Consider the following 18,961-nt stretch of genomic DNA (forward strand, 5'->3'; position numbering starts at 1 on the left):
CAGTGGCGGCAAGGGGTGTGGGGCTGGGGGATTCGGGCGACCTGGAGGCAGCCAACGCGGGATCCAGGACACCACTCCCCGCCCCGCAGGAGGGGCCAACTCTGGGAGGGTTGGTGGTTTTGGGCCTAGGGGGCCACGTGACCCTCCCCCAGGAATGTGGTGACATCATCAGGGGCGTGGTCATCCCCAAAATTGGGAAGGAAGGGAGAAAAAAAAAAGGAAGAAAAAGTTTCTTTCCTGGAGTTCCAAACGAGGTGCAGGAAGAGAGGATCAAGGCCAGAGATCCGGGGCTCTGAGGGGTCCCCCGCTCCAGGCCATGTCGGGGCCCACCTGGCTCCCCCCGAAGCAGCCGGAGTCCTCCAGAGCTCCTCAGGGGAGAGTGTTCCCTCGAGGACCCCCAGGGCCACCGGTGGCCCACGGAGCAGGTAAGGCAGCCCCGGTGCGGTGCGGCCGTAGGGGCCGCCGGTTGCCCAGCGCTCGCCTCTTCCCTCCACTCTTGCCCCCTCCCCCAAGCGGGCTGGGAGGTCCTGCCTGCCCCCATTCTCAGACCCCAGGTGGAGGAGGAGGGAAAGGCGGGGCCCTCTTGGCGCCCCTCGTCTTCTCCATCCCTACCTTTGGTCTCTCTTCCCCTCAACCCAGCACTCCAGCCCCACCCCAGAGTCAATTTTTGCCCCCTCCCATCTGAGCAGTGTTACCAGGCCGGAGGGGGACCAGAGGATCGGGGGCCAGCCTGGGGGGGGTCCCATGGAGCACCCCAGCGCCCGCAGGTGAATACTGGAAGTGGGGGGCATGAGTCGAGTGTGAGCGGGACCCGGGGAGGCAGAGGAGACGTTGTGATGTGCATCTCCCTGCTTTTGCTCCATCTACAGGGGCTCCCCCTAGATAGAGGGGGCTTGGGCCCAGGAAGTCTGGATGCTGAGATAGATTCGCTGACCAGCATGCTGGCTGAGCTGGATGGGGGTCGTGGTCACGTGCCAAGGCGACCAGACCGACAGGTGACTCCTCCCCTTCCCTAACCCTGCTTACTGTCCCCTGCTTCCCACACCTCCAGCCTGCTCCCTTCCCTGGATTGATTCTCGGTCTGAATTCCACCCACCTCCGTCCTACTCCTGTGTGAGAGATGTACGCCCAGCATGAAGAAGCCTGGGCCAGAGAGCTTACTAGGTAGTCAGCCACCTGAGGGCAGTGTCTCCTCAAAAGTTGCCCATCTTGGGGCCACATGTGGGGTTTCCACAGATGTGTGACCTGGAATGGGCCTTCCTTACTCTTTGTGGTCTCTTTCTCCCCAGGCTTATGAGCCCCTTCAGCCCCCTGCCTACCGCACGGGCTCCCTGAAGCCGAACGGAGGGGGTGTTCCATCCCTGCAGCTCCCAGCATCCCCCTATGGAGGTCCCACTCCGGCCTCCTATGCTACTGCCAGCACCCCTGCTGGCCCTGCCTTCCCTGTGCAGGTGAAGGTGGCACAACCAGTGAGAGGCTGTGGCCCACCCAGGCGGGGGGCCTCTCAGGCTTCTAGGCCCCTCCTGGGGCCCCACTTTCCTCTTCCCAGCCGAGGTGAAGTCTGGGGGGCTGGCTATAGGAGCCACCGGGAGCCAGGGCCAGGGGGTAAAGAGGAGGCTGCCAGGGTCCCTGGCCCTGCAGGAGGAGGAAGAGGAGGCAGGTACGGGTCCCAGGTAGGTCCATGGCACTGGGATTTTATAGACAACTGGATATTGAGTGGGTGGGGTGAGGATGGTGTTTAATGTCCTGGTTTTAGAGCAGAGTCACAGGTCGGGGATGTCAGAGCTCTGGATTCCCAAAGGGTGTGGGGGAGGCCAGAGAGGGGGTAGAGCACTGGTGTCTCCTCGAGGCTCTCCCCTGGGTCCTGGGCTGAGCTGCTCTCAAATGGGCTTTCTGGGTTGAATCGCATGTCATGTCACACACAGGGATTTTTATAGTGCCAGAAGTCCAGAGGTAAGACCAAACCCCTGATTCCCACCTCCCAGGTCCCCCTGAGCCAGCCTCCAGAGGAGGAGCTTGAGAGGCTGACCAAGAAGCTGGTGCATGACATGAATCACCCACCCAGCGGGGAGTACTTTGGTGAGCTGCCTCTGCAGTGTGGGAGCATGGGGAGGTGATACTGGAGAGGCAGAAGATGTGGGGGTCTGGCTTCTGGGTCTGTGTAGATTGACCTTTTCCCCACTATCCCTAGGCCGGTGTGGGGGTTGCGGAGAAGATGTGGTGGGGGATGGGGCCGGAGTGGTCGCCCTTGACCGAGTCTTCCATGTTGGCTGCTTTGTCTGTTCTACGTGCCGGGCCCAGCTTCGGGGCCAGCATTTCTATGCTGTGGAGAGGAGGGCGTACTGTGAGAGCTGCTATGTGGTGAGTGGTTGGGGCTGGGTGGCTGGAGTCAGCAGCTGGAGATAGGTGGGAGCCAGATGGCCAGCCCCAAAAAGGAAAAGGACTCAAAGTTGGAGAACTAGAAACTGTTGGAGGGGGAAGACAATGGTTCCTTACAAGTGTGAAGCATTTTAGAGTTAAGGGAATAAATTAAATCCCCACATTAGCCCTGTGAGGCGGGTATTACCGTTGATGACATTTTTACTGGAGACTGTAGCTTAGAGGGGTTAAATGACTTGTCCAGTAAGTTGTAGTGCTGGGACTTGAACTCATCCTCTCAGGTCCACCTTTCACTGAATCACATGCAGGAGGCTAGGTAAATAGATGGGTAGGCTGGCAGGATGCCTGAAGGGCTACCATGGGGTCCCCTGACCTTCCTGCTCCCCTTCCCAACAGGCCACCCTGGAGAAGTGCTCCATGTGCTCCCAGCCCATCCTGGACCGGATCCTTCGGGCTATGGGGAAGGCCTACCACCCTGGCTGTTTCACCTGTGTGGTGTGTCACCGTGGCCTCGATGGCATCCCCTTCACGGTGGATGCCACCAGCCAGATCCACTGCATTGAGGACTTCCACAGGTCAGCATGATAACCCTTTCCATCTCCCTCACCTCTGTTTCATGCCCCAGTATCGATTACTCCTGTTTCCAACCCTGGACCTGCCTCCTTCTCTTTGGTATACCTCTCTTCCCCAGTATCCAAGACCATACCTCTGGTCTCTCCTGTTTCCTCCGGCATCCCACCTTTTTGGGGCTCCATCATTAGTCCCCTCAACTCTGGTCTTGATAGCCTCATTAGTTCCCTTTCACCCTAGGAAGTTTGCTCCACGATGCTCAGTATGTGGCGGGGCCATCATGCCTGAGCCAGGGCAGGAGGAGACTGTGCGAATTGTTGCTCTGGATCGAAGTTTTCATATTGGCTGTTACAAGTGTGAGGTCAGGGGGCCTGGGCAAGAGGAACAGGTCTGGGGTGCTGGGTATGGTTAAGCCTGAGGGAGAAAGAACCCAGGGGTTAAAAGCTGATGGAAAGCTCTTGCTTCTTTCCCAACAGGAGTGTGGGTTGCTGCTCTCCTCTGAGGGTGAGTGTCAAGGCTGCTACCCACTGGACGGACACATCTTGTGCAAGTCCTGCAGCGCCTGGCGCATCCAGGAGCTCTCAGCGACCGTCACCACTGACTGCTGAGTCTTCCCAGAAGCATCTGCTGCATTCTCTGCTCCTGTCGACCACCCTCCCTGATGTTTACCTTTACAATTGTCACCAAATGCTGTCTATTCTTCCTCTAATTATGAAATAATAATTCTGCAAGAGTTTACAAAACACTTTCAAGTTTATTTTTTGCATCTGATTCTCATAGCAGCCTCAGATACAATCCTGATTGTTGTTTCTTTGTGAGAATTCTAGAGCTGAGAAGTGAGGTTCCCAGATGGCATGCTTCCCAAATGGCAAAACCAAAATTCGAACCTGATCTTAGTCCCGGTCCAGTTTTTTTGCAATTCTACTGTTCTTTTTAGTGTAAAGATACTCCTCCTCTCAGTGCTGGGAGCAAGGCTGCAGTATGCTCTAGAGAAGCAATGTTCCCTATTAAGCCTTAATACTCAAGTAATTGAAAAAGGACTTGGAGTTATCCATTTTGGGTGGTGGTGTATTTAATCTGGGGGCAGGAAAGATGCTGCCTATTGGTCAGGCCTCTACACAACCATGATCATGAAACTATTGGTTTGAGATAACGCTCAGATCTGCCAATTTTGTTTAAAAGTGGGCACTTTTGTCGAAGTGCAGGAACAATGGGTTTTGCAGGTAGCACGTACGGTCTGTGTGGGAGCACGAAATGGTGGGAGGAGAGACTTTAAAATGGTTGCTCTCTTCCCCTAAGGCCAACACTCCCCAAGCCCATGCCCTTGCCCTGCCCAAAGGGCGAAGCCACTCTCGATGAGGTCAGAAGGAACCCCAAATAAAAAGATCAGGTCGGAGGGCAACGGCTGGATGCGAACTGTCTTAGACCCCGGACACACGTGAGAGAACACTCTCTCACGCCCAAAAGGCGCTACCACGGCGGCTAAGCTTGGCTCTGCCCGACTCCCGTAGTTTTTCTCGCTCTGGCAGTTCTCGTGCAGGAAGACGCGCGAGACCTCCTGGCCCCGCCTCCTCCCATCATCCTTCTGTTCTCCCCGCCTTAGCTCTGATCGTCCGCTGTAGTTCCAGTTCGGCGCGAAAGGAGTAGTTAGCGCCGTTCGGCAAGTGGCGCAAGCGCGGTGTGAACGGCGCGCGCCGACTGCCCATCTTCTGCCGCCCTGCTTTCTTCTAGTCTCTCCGACTCCTTCCGCTGAGAGCCTCGCGTCTCGGTCTCACCGCGCGCGTTGTTCTCGTCGCGTGCCAGAAGCGAAGACGCGGGCCCGGGCCGCCCGGAGAAGAAGCCCGCCGGAGCGCTAGGCCAACGGCCGCGACCGATCCCAGGTGGGGGGAGGGGCGGATGCCAGGGCCTGCGGCCCGCGCTGCTGCGAGACTCAGGGACCCGGGCCCAAGGGCCGGCGGGGAGCCGTTGGAGGCGGCTGTCGGGCCTGGGCCGCCATGGGTGGGGCGGGGAGACCCGTGGGGCGAGCGGAAGTATCGGAGCCTTTCATTTCATCCACTTGCCAGGGAAAAAGAGATTAGGATGGCGGGAGCAGCGGAAGGCAGGCCCTTGCGGGAGGGAGGCGAGCCTTTCCTCTTCTCGTCATTGTTCATCAACATCTTGACTACTCCTCCCTGGGCCTCAGGCCCCCTCAGACCGTGCTATGGGTGACAGTGATGACGAGTATGATCGAAGGCGCAGGGACAAGTTTAGAAGAGAGCGCAGCGACTATGACCGTTCTCGGGAAAGAGATGAAAGACGTCGAGGGGACGACTGGAATGACCGGTGAGACATTTAAGCTTTTCCTCTGTTTTGTTTTCCAGTCTCATTCTGTTTACAATCCCCTGTTATTAACTTTTCTCCTATGACTTTATTAGGCTGAACCTTAATTAAATTTATGATACTTGACGGTCTTGGTGTACAGAAACGGCAATTTCATACGGTTCATCGTGTTTGTTGTTAGCTAGAAAAGCATGTGCCTTTTTTTAAACTTTGGAAGCATTTTATAAATGAAAAGAAATTAGCTTTTCTATCAGCATCCTTGTCAGTGTCATTCTGAATTGCTCCCAAGAGTACCTTCTCTTCCGTAAACACTTTATACTGTTTGAATTGATTTTTTATATGCTTGATTTTTGAACTATCCTGAAAATCTGAGTTTAAGTATAAAGAAGTGATATTTATATGTGCACTTAAAATCTGTGTATTTTATCGTTTGTAAATTATACCTCCGAGACGTTAATGCAAAAGCAATGTTATTATAGGATTGATTTCACTGCGGAGATTGTAAGACCGCTTAGTTCCCTGGCAGGATATGATAAAATTTCTTGTAATTGTTTTGCCTAAAATTTCAAAAAGAGTTCTTTGGACAGTGCTAATTGAGTTAATTGGTTAGGTTTGAATATGCTAGTGGTTAGGTTGCTGGGATGTTTTTGAGTTAATTATAGTTAGGGTATTTACCTTAAACTTCTGATAGGGTTTTAAATAATCAAGGTTTATTGTTTTTTGGAAATACAGGTGGTTTTTTTTTTTTTTTTTTTAATCTAAGCGGCTGACATCAGTGAGCTGATGGCAGGCCCCATTTGGAAACAGACTGTTACAAAGAGTTCGCGGTGACTTATTGTGATAACTTTTATTCATCAGTATCATTTGGGAAAAAGAGTTCAGTTAATCATTCAACTCGCCACCCACCGTATCTCTTAGCTGTGGAGATCCTACCTGGCCACCCTGTTTTCCTGGGTATTTTCTAAGAATGTTGGAAGAGAAAGGAGTTCTGAAGATGGATAAGATGTAGTCATTGCCTTTAAGGAGTGTTTGGAGTGGCCTTGGGGCTATACTGCAAATGAGCATATATAAAAGAAGATCATAAAAAGCACTGAGGGAAAATCCTTCTAAAGGAGGGTATCAGGGCGGTCTGTCCTGGTTACGGGAGAGGTGGCACTTAGCCAGACATGGAAGAATATGGGGGAATTCCCCAAACACAGATGGAGGGAGTATGTTGGAGTTGTGGATGTACATTGTGTGCAGAAAACAGTACAAATTCTGGCTTGGTTTAAGTAGTGATTTTCAAAATGGCGGTCCACAGGCCCTTGGTCCCCGAGACCCTTTCAGATGTCTGTGAGGTTAAAACTATAGAAATACTAAGGTATTACTGAAACTTTAACTATAGTGATATTTGCACTGATGGTGCTATAGCAATGGTGGATAAAACTCCTGGCACCTTAGCACAAATTAAGGCAGTGGTGCCAAACTGTGTCAGTAGTCATTATTGCATTCTTCACTGCCAGTTTCATTGAAGACTGGTCCTGATGAAGCAGTCACAGTGATTAATTTTATTAGACTCTCGATACGTGTCTGAGATAGCTGGTAATGTTTGTTATTTTTATATTGTTCAATGAAATGTGTCAAAAGTCGTTGAAAGAGCAAGGTAGAAGAGTGGATTTTAACGTAGCAGAGTATAATGTAGCCGAGTTCACTGATAAGATTTCAGAGGCCACATTGCAACTAACCTTAAAACTACCCTTATTTTAAGAAGTATCAAAGAACGCTATCCGTAATTACCTGAAAAGGCTACCATAGTACTCCCTTTTCAAATTACATATCAGTGTGAGGCCGAATTTTCTGCATATACATCGACCAAAACAACATGGCACAATAGATTTGAATGTGGAAGCAAATAATAGAATCCTGTCTTCTGTTAAACTAGACCTTAAAGAGATTTGTAAAATATGAAACAATGCCATTTTCTCACTAAAATGTTTTGGATAATAGTAATTTTTTACACAAACATGTAGTTTATATTAAATGTAATTTAAAAGTGAATAAACCAAACAAAGCCCAAACCCATGGCCGTCGAGTTGAGTCTGACTCGTAGTAACGCTAGAGAACAGAGTAGAACTATCCCATGGTGTTTACAAGGTCGAAATCTTTATGGATGCAGACTGCCACATCTTTCTCCTTCAGAGTAGCTGGTGGGTTTGAACCACTGACCTTTTGGTTAGCAGCTGTGTGCTTAACCACTGTGCTACTAGGGCTTCTTCTATAAGTGAATAAATACTAAATTTTTATTGTTTGTTTTAATTTGGAGTATGGTAAATATTGACAGGTAGAACCCACATGATCAAAAACTCTTTGGCATCCTCAATTTTGAGATTGGATTCTGAGACCAAAAAGTTTGACAACTACTGGGTTAGAGAAGAGGCCAGAATTACGGCTAGAAACAAAGGTTTTGAATAGTGTTATTTACTAACATTTAAGCAAGGGCATGGCACAATCAGATTTGTGTTTGAGAAAGACCACTTTGAAAGTAAAATAGAGGAGGGTAAGGGGCCTGGGCAAAACCATTGCTGCAGTCCCAGGAGAAACAACCAGGCTACAGATCAGGTTAGAGTTAGTGAGGTGGCAAAGACAGGGCAGGTTTAATAGGTTTTGAGGCAGAGGATTAACAAGACAGTAACATTTGCTGTGAGGGTGATAACTTGATAATTGGATAGATGATGATATGTTGATATAACTGAGAGGGGAACAGGAGGAGGGAAACAAGTTTGAGTACATAGTGGTGGGAATAACAGGCTCCGTTCTGACATGCTGTATTTGAGGTGATAGTGGCTTCTAATTTGTTGTTATGTGCTGTGGCATCAAATTTGCCTCATAGTGCCCCAGTGTGACAGAAAAGAACTGCTCCGTAGGGTTTTCTAGACCGTAACCTTTATGGGAGCAGATTGCCAGGTCTTTTTCCTGTGGAGCTGCTAGGTGGGTTTGAACTGCCAACATTTTGGTTAGCATCTGAGTGCTTAGCTGTTGCACCACCAGGGCTCCTTGGATGTCTATCTAGGGGTAATTTATGTGGGTCTGGAGCTCAGAAAAAACGCTGGGGTAGAGTTTGTGGGCAGTGGTTGAAGTGATGAAGTAAACCAGGGTTTTTCTGTTTAGAGTGCAGTTTTATAATTTTAGGCAGCCTAGCATCAGAAGTCACCTAGATTCCCGAGAGATAAGAATCAGGATCAGCACAAAGCTGGTTCCTGTGAGGTGGAGGTCACACATACCTCCTCTCTCCAACTTTTCACCATTTCTGACACTAGCTGCTCCCCCATGGCACACTCTACTTGGTTTGGTAATTCGTTGCAGTGGCCCCACAGATCATACTCTTAAGTTATGTGGTATACTGGGGAGATAACATGCTACAACTTGGGATCAAGATCCACTTGGAAGTAATAGGAATAATTCGGGATCAGGGTTAGGAAGCACATAGGCAAGGCTCGGGAGGCTTCCCCCGGGTGGAGAGCACATCCCTTCCTTCTTCAGTGCAGGACAGCTTCCAACCAGGACAGCTTTTAGGCCTTCCTGTTGACTGTGCCAACAGGCAAGCCCTCCTCTCAGCCATGCACACCACCTTGGCCTTCGGCCTCCCTGCCAGAGGCCTTTTCTATGTTAACTGACCCAGCTCATAGCCAGTGTTGGAGCTTGCTCAGCTCTCTTAGCTGTTTTCCTAGCAACAGCTTTCTGCCTTCACCACCGACTCTGCCACAGGACCCCTTTCTGGGCCTGTCACCGCTGGCTAGGACCCCTTTCTGGGCCACTTGCCATCTTCAGTGTTAACAGCACTTGACCCATGTTACAGCTCTTATAGGAAATAGCTGTTGTAGGAGGTTCCTTGCCTCTTCTCTCTCTGCTGCTTTTCTCTTCTTGCTTCTAAAAACCGCTGTGGGGTTGGCTGCTTATATGAGCAGCCTCTTCATTTTGTCCTCCTAGGAGAACCATAAACAGATCAATCCTGACAAGTCACTGAATCCTATTGGGTGGATTTTCAAGCCCATATTTGCATAGCAAATTGACCAGTCCCTGCAAGGTGCCTAAAACAGACCACTCACAGGGCAGACTAGTCCATGGCCAGAAAAAAAGTAGCAAATCATAGGGTTTTCAGCTTACCCAGAAATCAACCTGTGGAATCCGTGGGCGAAGGTAACAAATGACTCTCTGAGATAGAAAGCAACTTGGGAGCCCCCCTTCCTCCAAGGTGCTTTTCCAAAGAACTGGGGCAAAGGTAGCTCCCCAGGGTTAGGGGAAAAAAAATCTCCCAAGCTGTTTTTCCAAAGGACCAAGGCAAAAGGCTACATAAAGGAACTCATTTCACCACAGCCTGGTGGGATAGGGCCTGTCCAGGAGGTTAGCCTTGGGATATCCAGCTGTCTCTTTAGTTACTATTTCTTGTTTTTATCTCCAGAGAATGGGACCGTGGCCGGGAGCGCCGCAGTCGGGGTGAATACCGGGACTATGACCGAAATCGGCGAGAACGCTTCTCTCCTCCCCGCCATGAGCTCAGCCCCCCGCAAAAGCGCATGAGGCGAGACTGGTGAGATGGCTGTAGTTTCTCTGTGTCCTCTCCTTAGCCTCAGTTCCACCTGGGCCTCAGCTCTCTTCTATCATCTTCGTTGAATTTTTCTCAAATTTCCCGTAAACTGATTGTTTCTTTGTCCCTTTACACCCTTGGTGAGAGATCATATTCCCTAGATGCCCCTCCGTCTTATTCTCCTTCATGTTCTAGAGGGATGGTTCCCTTCTCTGACTTTTGTGTCCCCCACCCTCAGGGATGAGCACAGTTCTGACCCATACCACAGTGGCTATGAGATGCCCTATGCTGGGGGGGGTGGGGGCCCAACTTATGGCCCCCCTCAGCCCTGGGGCCACCCAGACGTCCACATCATGCAGCATCATGTACTGCCTATCCAGGCCAGGTAAAGACCTGGGGTTCTCTGGAGAAGGGAGTTGGTAGGCTTGCGGGTGGTTTGGGGTTGCTGAATACCATGACCGGAGCCAGGAAGTGGCTCAGGCACACACAGGAGTGCCTGTGGGGGTGGTAGCAATTGATGCCTGGGCTGACGTCCATGGTGGGCAAAGGAAGGGGGCAGCTGGCTACCTCGGCCCCCCCATCCCCCCACCCTCTTCCCCCACAACCAAGACCTCCTGACCGGGCCCCCCCCAGGCTGGGCAGCATCGCAGAGATCGACTTGGGTGTGCCTCCACCAGTCATGAAGACCTTCAAGGAGTTTCTGCTGTCACTGGATGACTCTGTGGATGAGACAGAGGCAGTTAAGCGTTATAATGACTACAAGCTGGATTTTCGGAGGCAGCAGATGCAGGATTTCTTCCTGGCTCATAAAGATGAGGAGTGGTAAGTGCCCCGACTTGTCTGCTGCATTTTCCCTGGCATGTTTCTCCTGGCCCAGCCAGTGGAGCATGCAGCCCTGTCCTCTTCCCATTTTCCCCAAACCGGAGTTTCCTGGGGGTGGGGGATGGGAAGTACAACAGCATTCGCTGATGGGGTCTCCTCAGTTCAACGACTGCCACGGCCCTACCCCACCTCCCTTTCCCGCTGTCCTCAGTGAGTTGGATACCTCCAGGCAGCTGGCTGGAGACGCCTGGCCCCTTGGGGCAGCAGACTGTTTCCCACTTGCTGGCATTGGGTCACTGTCATTCCTGGTCGCTGGGACCCTCTATGGCTGTGGCATCCTCCCAAAAACGACGAGTGAATCCAGACAAGAAAACAAAGATCTCAGGGTCATTTGACAGAAAAAGAATTTTAATTTTTTTTCCTTTTGTGGATGTTTTAATTTTAATCAACCATCTTTTCCCCCCTTCCTGCTCCTCCTCCTCATCCTCTTTCTGCTCCTCCTCCTTGAAAAGAGCCAGAACTGGGAACTACACCCGCCCATCGACGGAGCTCGGAGCAAACCCACCTCACCCCCACCATACCCAGCCCATACATGAGCTCCCTGGGCTGAGCCGCGCTGCCCCGGCCAGGCAGACAGGCAGGGCACCGCTGTGCACAATGCAGTGGTCTAGCTGAATGTGATTGCTCAGGCAGCTAGTCAGTCAGGGCCCCCACCGCGGAGTCCCGCGGGGGGGGGGCACCCGGGCCGGGAAGCCCCAGCCAGGAGCCAGCCGGTGGCCCACCAGCCAGCATGGGCCCTGGGCGCGGCTAGTTAAATCTTGAGCTCTGTTTGACCAAGCAGCCAAGGTAAAGATCCTGGAGGTGATGCCTGCGGCTTTTCTTTTTCTCTTAACACTGAACATGTGTTTCTGTTCTGTCTCTGTCCTCTTCTTTCTTTGTCTCAGTTCCTTAGTTAATTTTATTCGTTCTCCGTCCCTCTACTTGCTCCCTAACACTTCTTTCTCTGTGTTTTCAGTTTCTCTCTGTCTGGTCTTCAGTTTTTCCCCTTGTTTTTGGTTTCTGGGAAATTTTCACCTTTTCCCTCTTTCTCATACTCCTGGTTTCTTTTGTCCCTTCTCCCCACGGTCCTATTTAAATGTTTCCTTTTTATGCCCCACCCCTCTTTTTTCTCTGTCCCCGTGGGCAATACCTGAGGTTATAAGGGCACTTCAATTTTTCCCTTTGGTTTTTCCCTGTCCCCTCACCATCTTGCTTGTCTTCCCAAGGGGGAGAAAAATATCCTGCCTTTTTCTACCTGGTGCATTTCAGGTTTCCCTATCTCCCCTCTAGGGATGGAGGGACTTGGTGGGAGCAGTCCTTTAATGACTGGAGTTTGGGGTTGGCAAGAAGGGAGGTCTTTGGGGCCTAACATTTCCTGAGTCGTCCTTTCTGGCGCTTTGGTGGGAAACTGTAACTTTTTAAGTTCATATTTCCCAGAGACTTGGGGCAATAAATCTGCCTCACTAAGCCTGGCCTCCCTCCTTAGTCATTTTTCTTTCCAAATCCAGAGCTCTTAGTTCTTGGTCCTCCCTCACATCTTCTCAGAGCACGACCTTTGGTCCCCTTTGGGATTGATTGGGTGGTTCTAGTGCACCCCTCTCCCCTAATCTCTGCTTTCGTGATCTTTTGTGGGTGTGAGAGGTTGGGGGCTATGCCCTGACTTTTCTGGGCCCCACCTCATGTCCTGGCCCTGACTTCCAGTGAGTGTTTTGTGTTTTCCCTCCCCTGTTCCTTCTCAGGTTTCGGTCTAAGTACCACCCAGATGAGGTGGGGAAGCGTCGTCAGGAGGCCCGGGGGGCCCTGCAAAATCGACTGAGAGTATTCCTCTCTCTTATGGAGAGTGGCTGGTTTGATAATCTTCTCCTGGACATAGACAAAGCTGATGCCATTGTCAAGATGCTGGATGCAGGTATGTGGATTTGGAAGGTTGGCATGAGGTTGGAGGCTGTCTTGTTGGGAAACAGGAGCAGGTTGACAGAAAGCCAGAGGCTGAAGGCTAGGATTCCTGGATTATGATTTCTCCTCTTTTTGTTACAGCTGTGATTAAGATGGAAGGAGGCACAGAGAATGATCTACGCATTCTGGAGCAGGAGGAGGAGGAGGAACAGGCAGGAAAGCCTGGGGAGCCCAGCAAGAAAGAGGAAACCCGGGCTGGGCCAGGGCCGGGGGATGGAGAGCGCAAGGCCAATGATAAGGATGACAAGAAAGAAGATGGCAAACAGGTCTGAGTGACGGGCCACTGAGAGGGGAAGGGTAGGAATGGAGCTTCTTTGTGGTGGTGCTGTGGTCCAAAGGGGCTGGAACCCAGGGAGTTGTGTGTTAATGTGAGTGGGGATAGAGAAGAGCCTCTGGGCTGAGCTGTGGAGGGTGGGAGGGGACCGTCTGATAAAGGTTGAAGGGGAGATATGACATCCCCAGTGATTGTCTGTTCTTGTAGGCTGAGAACGATAGTTCTAATGATGACAAAACTAAGAAATCCGAGGGTGACGGGGAAAAGGAAGAGAAAAAAGAAGACTCTGAGAAGGAAGCCAAAAAGGTAGACTATCTCTGACATGGGGATCAGACTTTCAGGGCTGGGGTCCTGGATTCTGACCCATCCCCTCCTGCCATGTCTCTCACAGAGTAGCAAGAAGCGGAATAGGAAGCATAGTGGTGATGACAGCTTTGACGAAGGCAGTGTATCTGAGTCCGAATCTGAGTCTGAGAATGGCCAAGCTGAAGAAGAGAAGGAGGAGGCTGGTAGGTTTTATCTTCTGTAGTCCATTCTCTTCCAAATGAATAGGGTGGTAGGGTTCATTAGAGGTTGGTGAAGTTGATGGGATGGAGTGGGTGCCTGTTTGGGAAGACTTCTGTGGGAGGTGGTAACAGCTTACTTCTGTATTGTCCCCTCTGAATTCAACAAAAAAATTCACCAACTCCTGCCACCTCCTGCACAGAAGTGCTCAAGGAAAAGGAGAAGCCCAAGGAAGAAGAAAGGGAGAAGCCTAAGGAGGCCCCAGGGCTGGAATGTAAACCTCGGCCCTTGCATAAGACTTGCTCTCTCTTTATGCGTAACATCGCGCCCAACATCTCCCGGGCCGAGATCATATCTGTGAGTGGGGGAGATGGTGTTGGAACAGGGATGACACCCAGACCCTTACAACCAGGCCGTATTCCTTGAGGAGGGGCAAGGCACAGGACATTACATGTCTAGACATATATTCCTATGTTTCTAATGGTGAGACCCCTTCCCATGGGGCCATACCCTTCTAGGGCTGACCCTGATTGCACCATTTGCTTTCAGGTGCTGGCATTCTTAAGCCCTTTACTGGTTTTTCCTTGCCGGTGGGGGTGCGTGGGATGGGGGGGGGGTAAATTAAAAGGCGGTATCCCCTGGAGTTCTGAGGACATGAGAATTGGAGGAATAAGTGAATTCTTGTCTCATCACTAAATGGGGTTTCTTTTCTTCTGCTTTTTTAGCTTTGTAAAAGATACCCAGGCTTTATGCGTGTGGCACTATCGGAGCCCCAGCCGGAGAGGAGGTGAGGAACTGAGGGCAGCGTGACCCTCGATACCTGGGAGAGAAGATGCAGAGGAAGGTTAATGGCTAACACTCCCCCTACTCCTGGATGATGCTGACGTTTTTCTTTTTTCTCTTGGTTAGATTTTTTCGTCGTGGCTGGGTGACCTTTGACCGCAGTGTCAATATCAAAGAGATCTGTTGGAATCTGCAAAACATCCGAGTAAGTGAACTGTTTTGAGGAAGAGGGGAGGTTGGCACTCCATGCTCCATATGGATTCCTTTGTCCACGGATTCATTCATTCTGCACCCTACCTCATTCAACCCACTCACATGAACTGTTTACTGTTGGCTCTGGGCTAGGCTCTGGGATCGTTACCGTGAACAAGACACAGCTGGTCCCTGTCCCCGGAAAGCTCATAGTCTTAGCACTGACACTAATAGGGCCAGTGTTGGAGTTGCTGGCACTTGGGCAAGTTGCAGTAGGGTGGGTGAGCCCACTGATGACATGTTTCCTACAGCTCCGGGAGTGTGAGCTGAGCCCTGGTGTGAACAGAGATCTGACCCGTCGTGTCCGCAATATCAATGGCATCACTCAGCACAAGCAGATAGTGCGCAATGACATCAAGCTGGCAGCCAAGCTGATCCACACGCTGGATGACAGGACCCAGCTCTGGGCTTCAGAGCCTGGAACACCTCCTCTTTCCACGGTCAGTGACTCCCCCATGAGACTTTCAAAAGTAGTTGATGCTATCTCATCTGCTGTGGGCACTTTGGTCTCCCTTGAGCTGTAGCAGTGACTCCTTGTACCCATCTGCTTCTGTTTGCCCCTTCCTGCCTGGGTAACAACACCTCCAATGCCCAACAGAACAGACTGGCGCTAGTAATTATTTGTGGGTTGTTGTATGCTGTTGAGTCAGTTTTGACTCACAGGGACCCTATATGACACAGTAGAACCGTCCCAGGCTATAATCTTTATGGGAGCATATCACCGGGTCTTTTTTCCCCCCAGAGAGGCTGGCGGGTTTGAACTGCTGACCTTCTGGTTACTAACTGAGCACTTCACCATTGCACCACCAGGGCTCCTTATTTGTGGGTTCAAAACAAAACAAAACAAAAAGCCAAACCCACTGCTGTCGAGTTGATTCCGACTCACAGCGACCCTACAGGACAGGGTAGAACTGCCCCATAGAGTTTCCAAGGAGCGCCTGGCGGATTTGAACTACCGACCGCTTGGTTAGCAGCCATAGCACTTAACCACTATGCCATGAGGATTAGGGTAGGGCAGATAATGAAGACAAATAGTGAGCAAAGGCCACAGGTCAAGTGAGACCTGAACTCCATTCCGCCTCAAGTTGCCTTTTCAGGTGAGATCCCTAGGCCCTCTACCCTGAAGGGTTTTCTCTGCTTTGTCTGCCCCTGCTCATCGCCCCAACCCCTCCTCCCTTCCCTCCAGAGTCTGCCCTCTCAGAACCCAATCTTGAAGAATATCACTGACTACCTGATTGAGGAGGTGAGCGCTGAGGAGGAGGAGCTGCTGGGGAGCAGTGGGGGGGCCCCCCCTGAGGAGCCTCCGAAGGAAGGGAACCCAGCGGAGATCAATGTGGAACGGGATGAGAAGCTGATCAAGGTGCTGGTTTAGCCGTGTGGGGCGTGGGAGAACATGTCTTAGGGTAGTAGTATGGTGAATTAGTAGGTCCTAACTGGCTTCTCATTTTCCTTTAGGTTTTGGACAAACTCCTTCTCTATTTGCGCATTGTACATTCCCTGGACTATTATAACACATGCGAGTACCCCAATGAAGATGAAATGCCCAACCGTTGTGGCATCATCCACGTTCGGGGCCCCATGCCACCCAATCGCATCAGTCACGGAGAAGGTGAGTTGCCAGGCTCCCCATTGCTGATTCCTCTGAGGTTTCCTTTTCTCTTTAGCTGTGTCTAGTCTTATTCCTGCTCTGATAGCAGTGTTCTGCTACCTCCTTTAAATTCTCTCCTTCCACAATTCCTTGCTTTTGGCTCCCTTCTCCAACCTGCTCTCCATCTCTCTTCCCAAACTACAGTGCTAGAGTGGCAGAAGACATTTGAGGAGAAGCTGACTCCGCTGTTGAGTGTTCGAGAATCTCTTTCAGAGGAGGAAGCCCAGAAAATGGGTCGCAAAGACCCTGAGCAGGAAGTGGAAAAATTTGTCACCTCCAACACCCAGGAACTGGGCAAGGATAAGTGGCTATGCCCTCTCAGTGGCAAAAAATTCAAGGTCTGAGATGTTAGAGAGTTGGCTTATTAGAATGGTGGGAGGAGGGGTTTGGGCCAAGAAGTCTAAAGGCCTGGGAAGGGAACTGGGACTACCTGGATACTGGCAGGAGGGGAGAGTGATTTTTCCAGATTGGGTCTGTGGAGAAGATTTAAAAAAAACAAAAACCAAATTTGTTGCTGTTAAGTCAATTTGGACTCATAGTGACCCTGTAGGACAGAGTAAAACTGCACCATAGGGTTTCCAAGGCTGTCATCTTCAGGAGCAGACTGCCACATCTTTCTCCTGTGGAGTGGCTGGTGGATTCAAATGGCTGAACTTCTGGTTAGCAGCTGAATGCTTAGCCACTGCGGCACTACAGCTCCTTGTGGAGAGGATTAGGGAATCCATACTCCTTGTTCTGTTCTGAGGCTCTCCTCTTCACCCAGGGCCCTGAGTTTGTACGCAAACATATCTTCAACAAGCATGCAGAGAAAATTGAGGAAGTGAAGAAGGAGGTGGCGTTTTTTAACAATTTCCTCACTGATGCCAAGCGCCCAGCTCTGCCTGAGATCAAGCCAGCTCAGCCACCTGGCCCTGCCCAGAGTAAGATACGATCCATGAGGGTCCGCCACATCGTCTTACCCTTGGTTGTCTAGGGACTCCCTTTAACATGTCACCCCCTGAGAAGTCTACCCCACCTTTAGACCATATTCCTAGGACAGTTTTTCATGCACCTCCTCCCGCAGTAATTCATGTCCCTGTCCGTGTTGTACTCCCCCCAGGCCTGACCCCGGGACTCCCTTACCCACACCAGACGCCCCAGGGCCTGATGCCCTATGGTCAGCCCCGGCCCCCCATCTTAGGCTATGGAGGTAAGTACAGGAGGGGAGAGGAAAGGGGTTGGTGGTTGTGTGGGGCTGGGAGAAAATTTAGCTGGGACATAATCGAGGTGATTTTTCAACTCAACTATGATTTTTTTCATAGCTGGTGCTGTCCGCCCTGCAGTCCCCACAGGAGGACCTCCATACCCCCATGCCCCGTATGGTGCCGGCCGAGGGAACTACGATGCCTTTCGAGGCCAAGGAGGTTATCCTGGGAAACCCCGCAACAGGTGAGAATGAGCTGTGATGCCCAAACTTTCTGGCTCTGTGTTGCCCTCTTCAAACTCCCTTTTAGGGACCCTCAAGTCTCATCCCATTTTACCTTTTACCTCACAGGATGGTTCGTGGAGACCCAAGGGCCATTGTGGAATATCGTGACTTGGATGCCCCAGATGATGTTGATTTCTTCTGAGCCATCCACTTTCCCTCACTTGGTATCATCTGTAATTATGACTGCCTTGTCCCATACAGTTCTGAGGATTTTTTGTACATTCAGCCATACTGCCAATAAAAGCGCTTCCCCAGTGATGTCTACCTGAGTGTACATTATGTATGTACCTCCCCAAATCCTCGCAAAGATTGGCTGGGGCCATCGTTGGCTGGAACTTGCCAATTTTATTGATGCCAAATGCCCCAGGCACTGCTGGGACTGCCCTGGGGCTTGACATTAGGCACCCCTCTTCCCCCTTTTAAGAAGTGAAAAGGTGTGCATGTATATGTAGTCAGAGCCATGGGCCGGTGCCAAAGGCAGTCTCAGTTTTGGGCCCTTATCCTCAGTCCAGGGTGTGCTGCTGCTTTTCAGAGTTATGGCTGGTCAAACACAGGTTGTAGAAGGAGTTTGGGTCAAAGGCTCTGGTTACCTTTTGCCAGCCCACCCACCCAGCAGCCTGTAGTGCACTGGGGTTTTCAGGAGCATCCCAGCAATGAGGGTCCAGTATCAGGACGTAGGCTTCCGTTCCTGGCCCCAGGCAGACTCCCAGCAAGGTCTTGGCTCGGGCGTCCGCATCACCTCCCACCATTACAGGCCCCCCACCCTCCAAGAAGTGGGAGTAGAGCCTCTCCAGTTCCCCCTGAAGCCCCGCGCCACGAGGCACGTGGCACAGGCGCCCCTGGGGCCCTCCGAAGTAGGAAAGGCAGAGGCTGGCCTCTACACAGCCAATCCAGCTCCGGGAGCCCCGGAACCCGGCGGGCTTGTCGCCCATGTCCTCCAGGGCTGCCTGCACGGCGGCCAACCCCGGCACGCCGACGGGCTGGCCCTCTGGCCAGGAGCAGAGCGTCTGCAGGGCGCGGTAGCCGCAGCCCCAGCCCCGGTCGTCCAGACCATCGCAGCCGTAGTGATAGTAGAGGTAGTGGCCCGAGAGGAGGGCCAGGCGAGCGGAGCCGCGGCACGGCGGGGCCAGGCCCAGGTGGACGTCTCTCAGCGGCTCCAGGGCGGTTGGCGGTGGCGGCGGTCACCGAGGCCGGGTAGATGCGTCCTCCTGGCGACGAGGAGCGAATCCAGGGAGAACGCTGGGCTTCAGCGCTGCCTCTGGGTCCCAGGTCCTGGGCCGGCTGAGGGCAGGACTGGCGCGCCGCTCGGGTCACTCACCCGGCGCGGGACAACGAAGAACTCCCACAAAGCACCGCTGCCCCCGCCCTTCCGCTGCGCCGCCT

The 18,961-nt window shown here is 51.8% G+C and overlaps 3 protein-coding genes across 7 annotated transcripts; 2 read left to right on the forward strand and 1 right to left on the reverse strand.

Moving 5' to 3' along the window:
• The first annotated feature begins 77 nt into the window (after nt 1-77).
• On the forward strand, nt 78-3,692 carry TRIP6 (thyroid hormone receptor interactor 6). Its single transcript, XM_003422483.4, has 9 exons — nt 78-425; nt 640-767; nt 870-995; nt 1,290-1,673; nt 1,986-2,079; nt 2,192-2,361; nt 2,776-2,954; nt 3,190-3,310; nt 3,426-3,692. The coding sequence occupies exons 1-9, from the start codon at nt 317-319 to the stop codon at nt 3,555-3,557; spliced, it is 1,443 nt and encodes a 480-aa protein (XP_003422531.1). The 5' UTR covers nt 78-316; the 3' UTR covers nt 3,558-3,692.
• Nucleotides 3,693-4,554: 862 nt separating this feature from the next.
• Nucleotides 4,555-17,842, forward strand: SRRT (serrate, RNA effector molecule). 5 transcript variants are annotated; one of them, XM_010601790.3, is made up of 20 exons: nt 4,556-4,829; nt 5,132-5,271; nt 9,707-9,835; nt 10,071-10,217; nt 10,442-10,654; nt 12,433-12,602; nt 12,731-12,915; nt 13,131-13,229; nt 13,315-13,432; nt 13,630-13,784; nt 14,153-14,214; nt 14,337-14,415; nt 14,714-14,902; nt 15,649-15,822; nt 15,918-16,071; nt 16,255-16,448; nt 16,874-17,030; nt 17,198-17,299; nt 17,412-17,538; nt 17,645-17,842. In XM_010601790.3, the coding sequence occupies exons 2-20, from the start codon at nt 5,150-5,152 to the stop codon at nt 17,718-17,720; spliced, it is 2,652 nt and encodes an 883-aa protein (XP_010600092.1). In that variant the 5' UTR covers nt 4,556-4,829; nt 5,132-5,149; the 3' UTR covers nt 17,721-17,842. The 5 variants fall into 5 exon arrangements, with proteins under 5 accessions (XP_064151962.1, XP_010600092.1, XP_010600094.1 ...); XM_010601792.3 differs by having other exon boundaries at nt 17,210-17,299; XM_010601793.3 differs by having other exon boundaries at nt 4,557-4,829; nt 10,466-10,654.
• Nucleotides 17,825-18,925, reverse strand: UFSP1 (UFM1 specific peptidase 1 (inactive)). The gene has a single exon (XM_003422480.4). It carries the CDS (start codon nt 18,508-18,510, stop codon nt 18,082-18,084), a length of 429 nt encoding a protein of 142 aa, XP_003422528.1. The 5' UTR covers nt 18,511-18,925; the 3' UTR covers nt 17,825-18,081.
• Nucleotides 18,926-18,961: the final 36 nt, after the last annotated feature.

Source organism: Loxodonta africana, chromosome 12 (assembly GCF_030014295.1).
Source record: "Loxodonta africana isolate mLoxAfr1 chromosome 12, mLoxAfr1.hap2, whole genome shotgun sequence".
In the NCBI taxonomy this organism is placed as follows: Eukaryota; Metazoa; Chordata; class Mammalia; order Proboscidea; family Elephantidae; genus Loxodonta; species Loxodonta africana.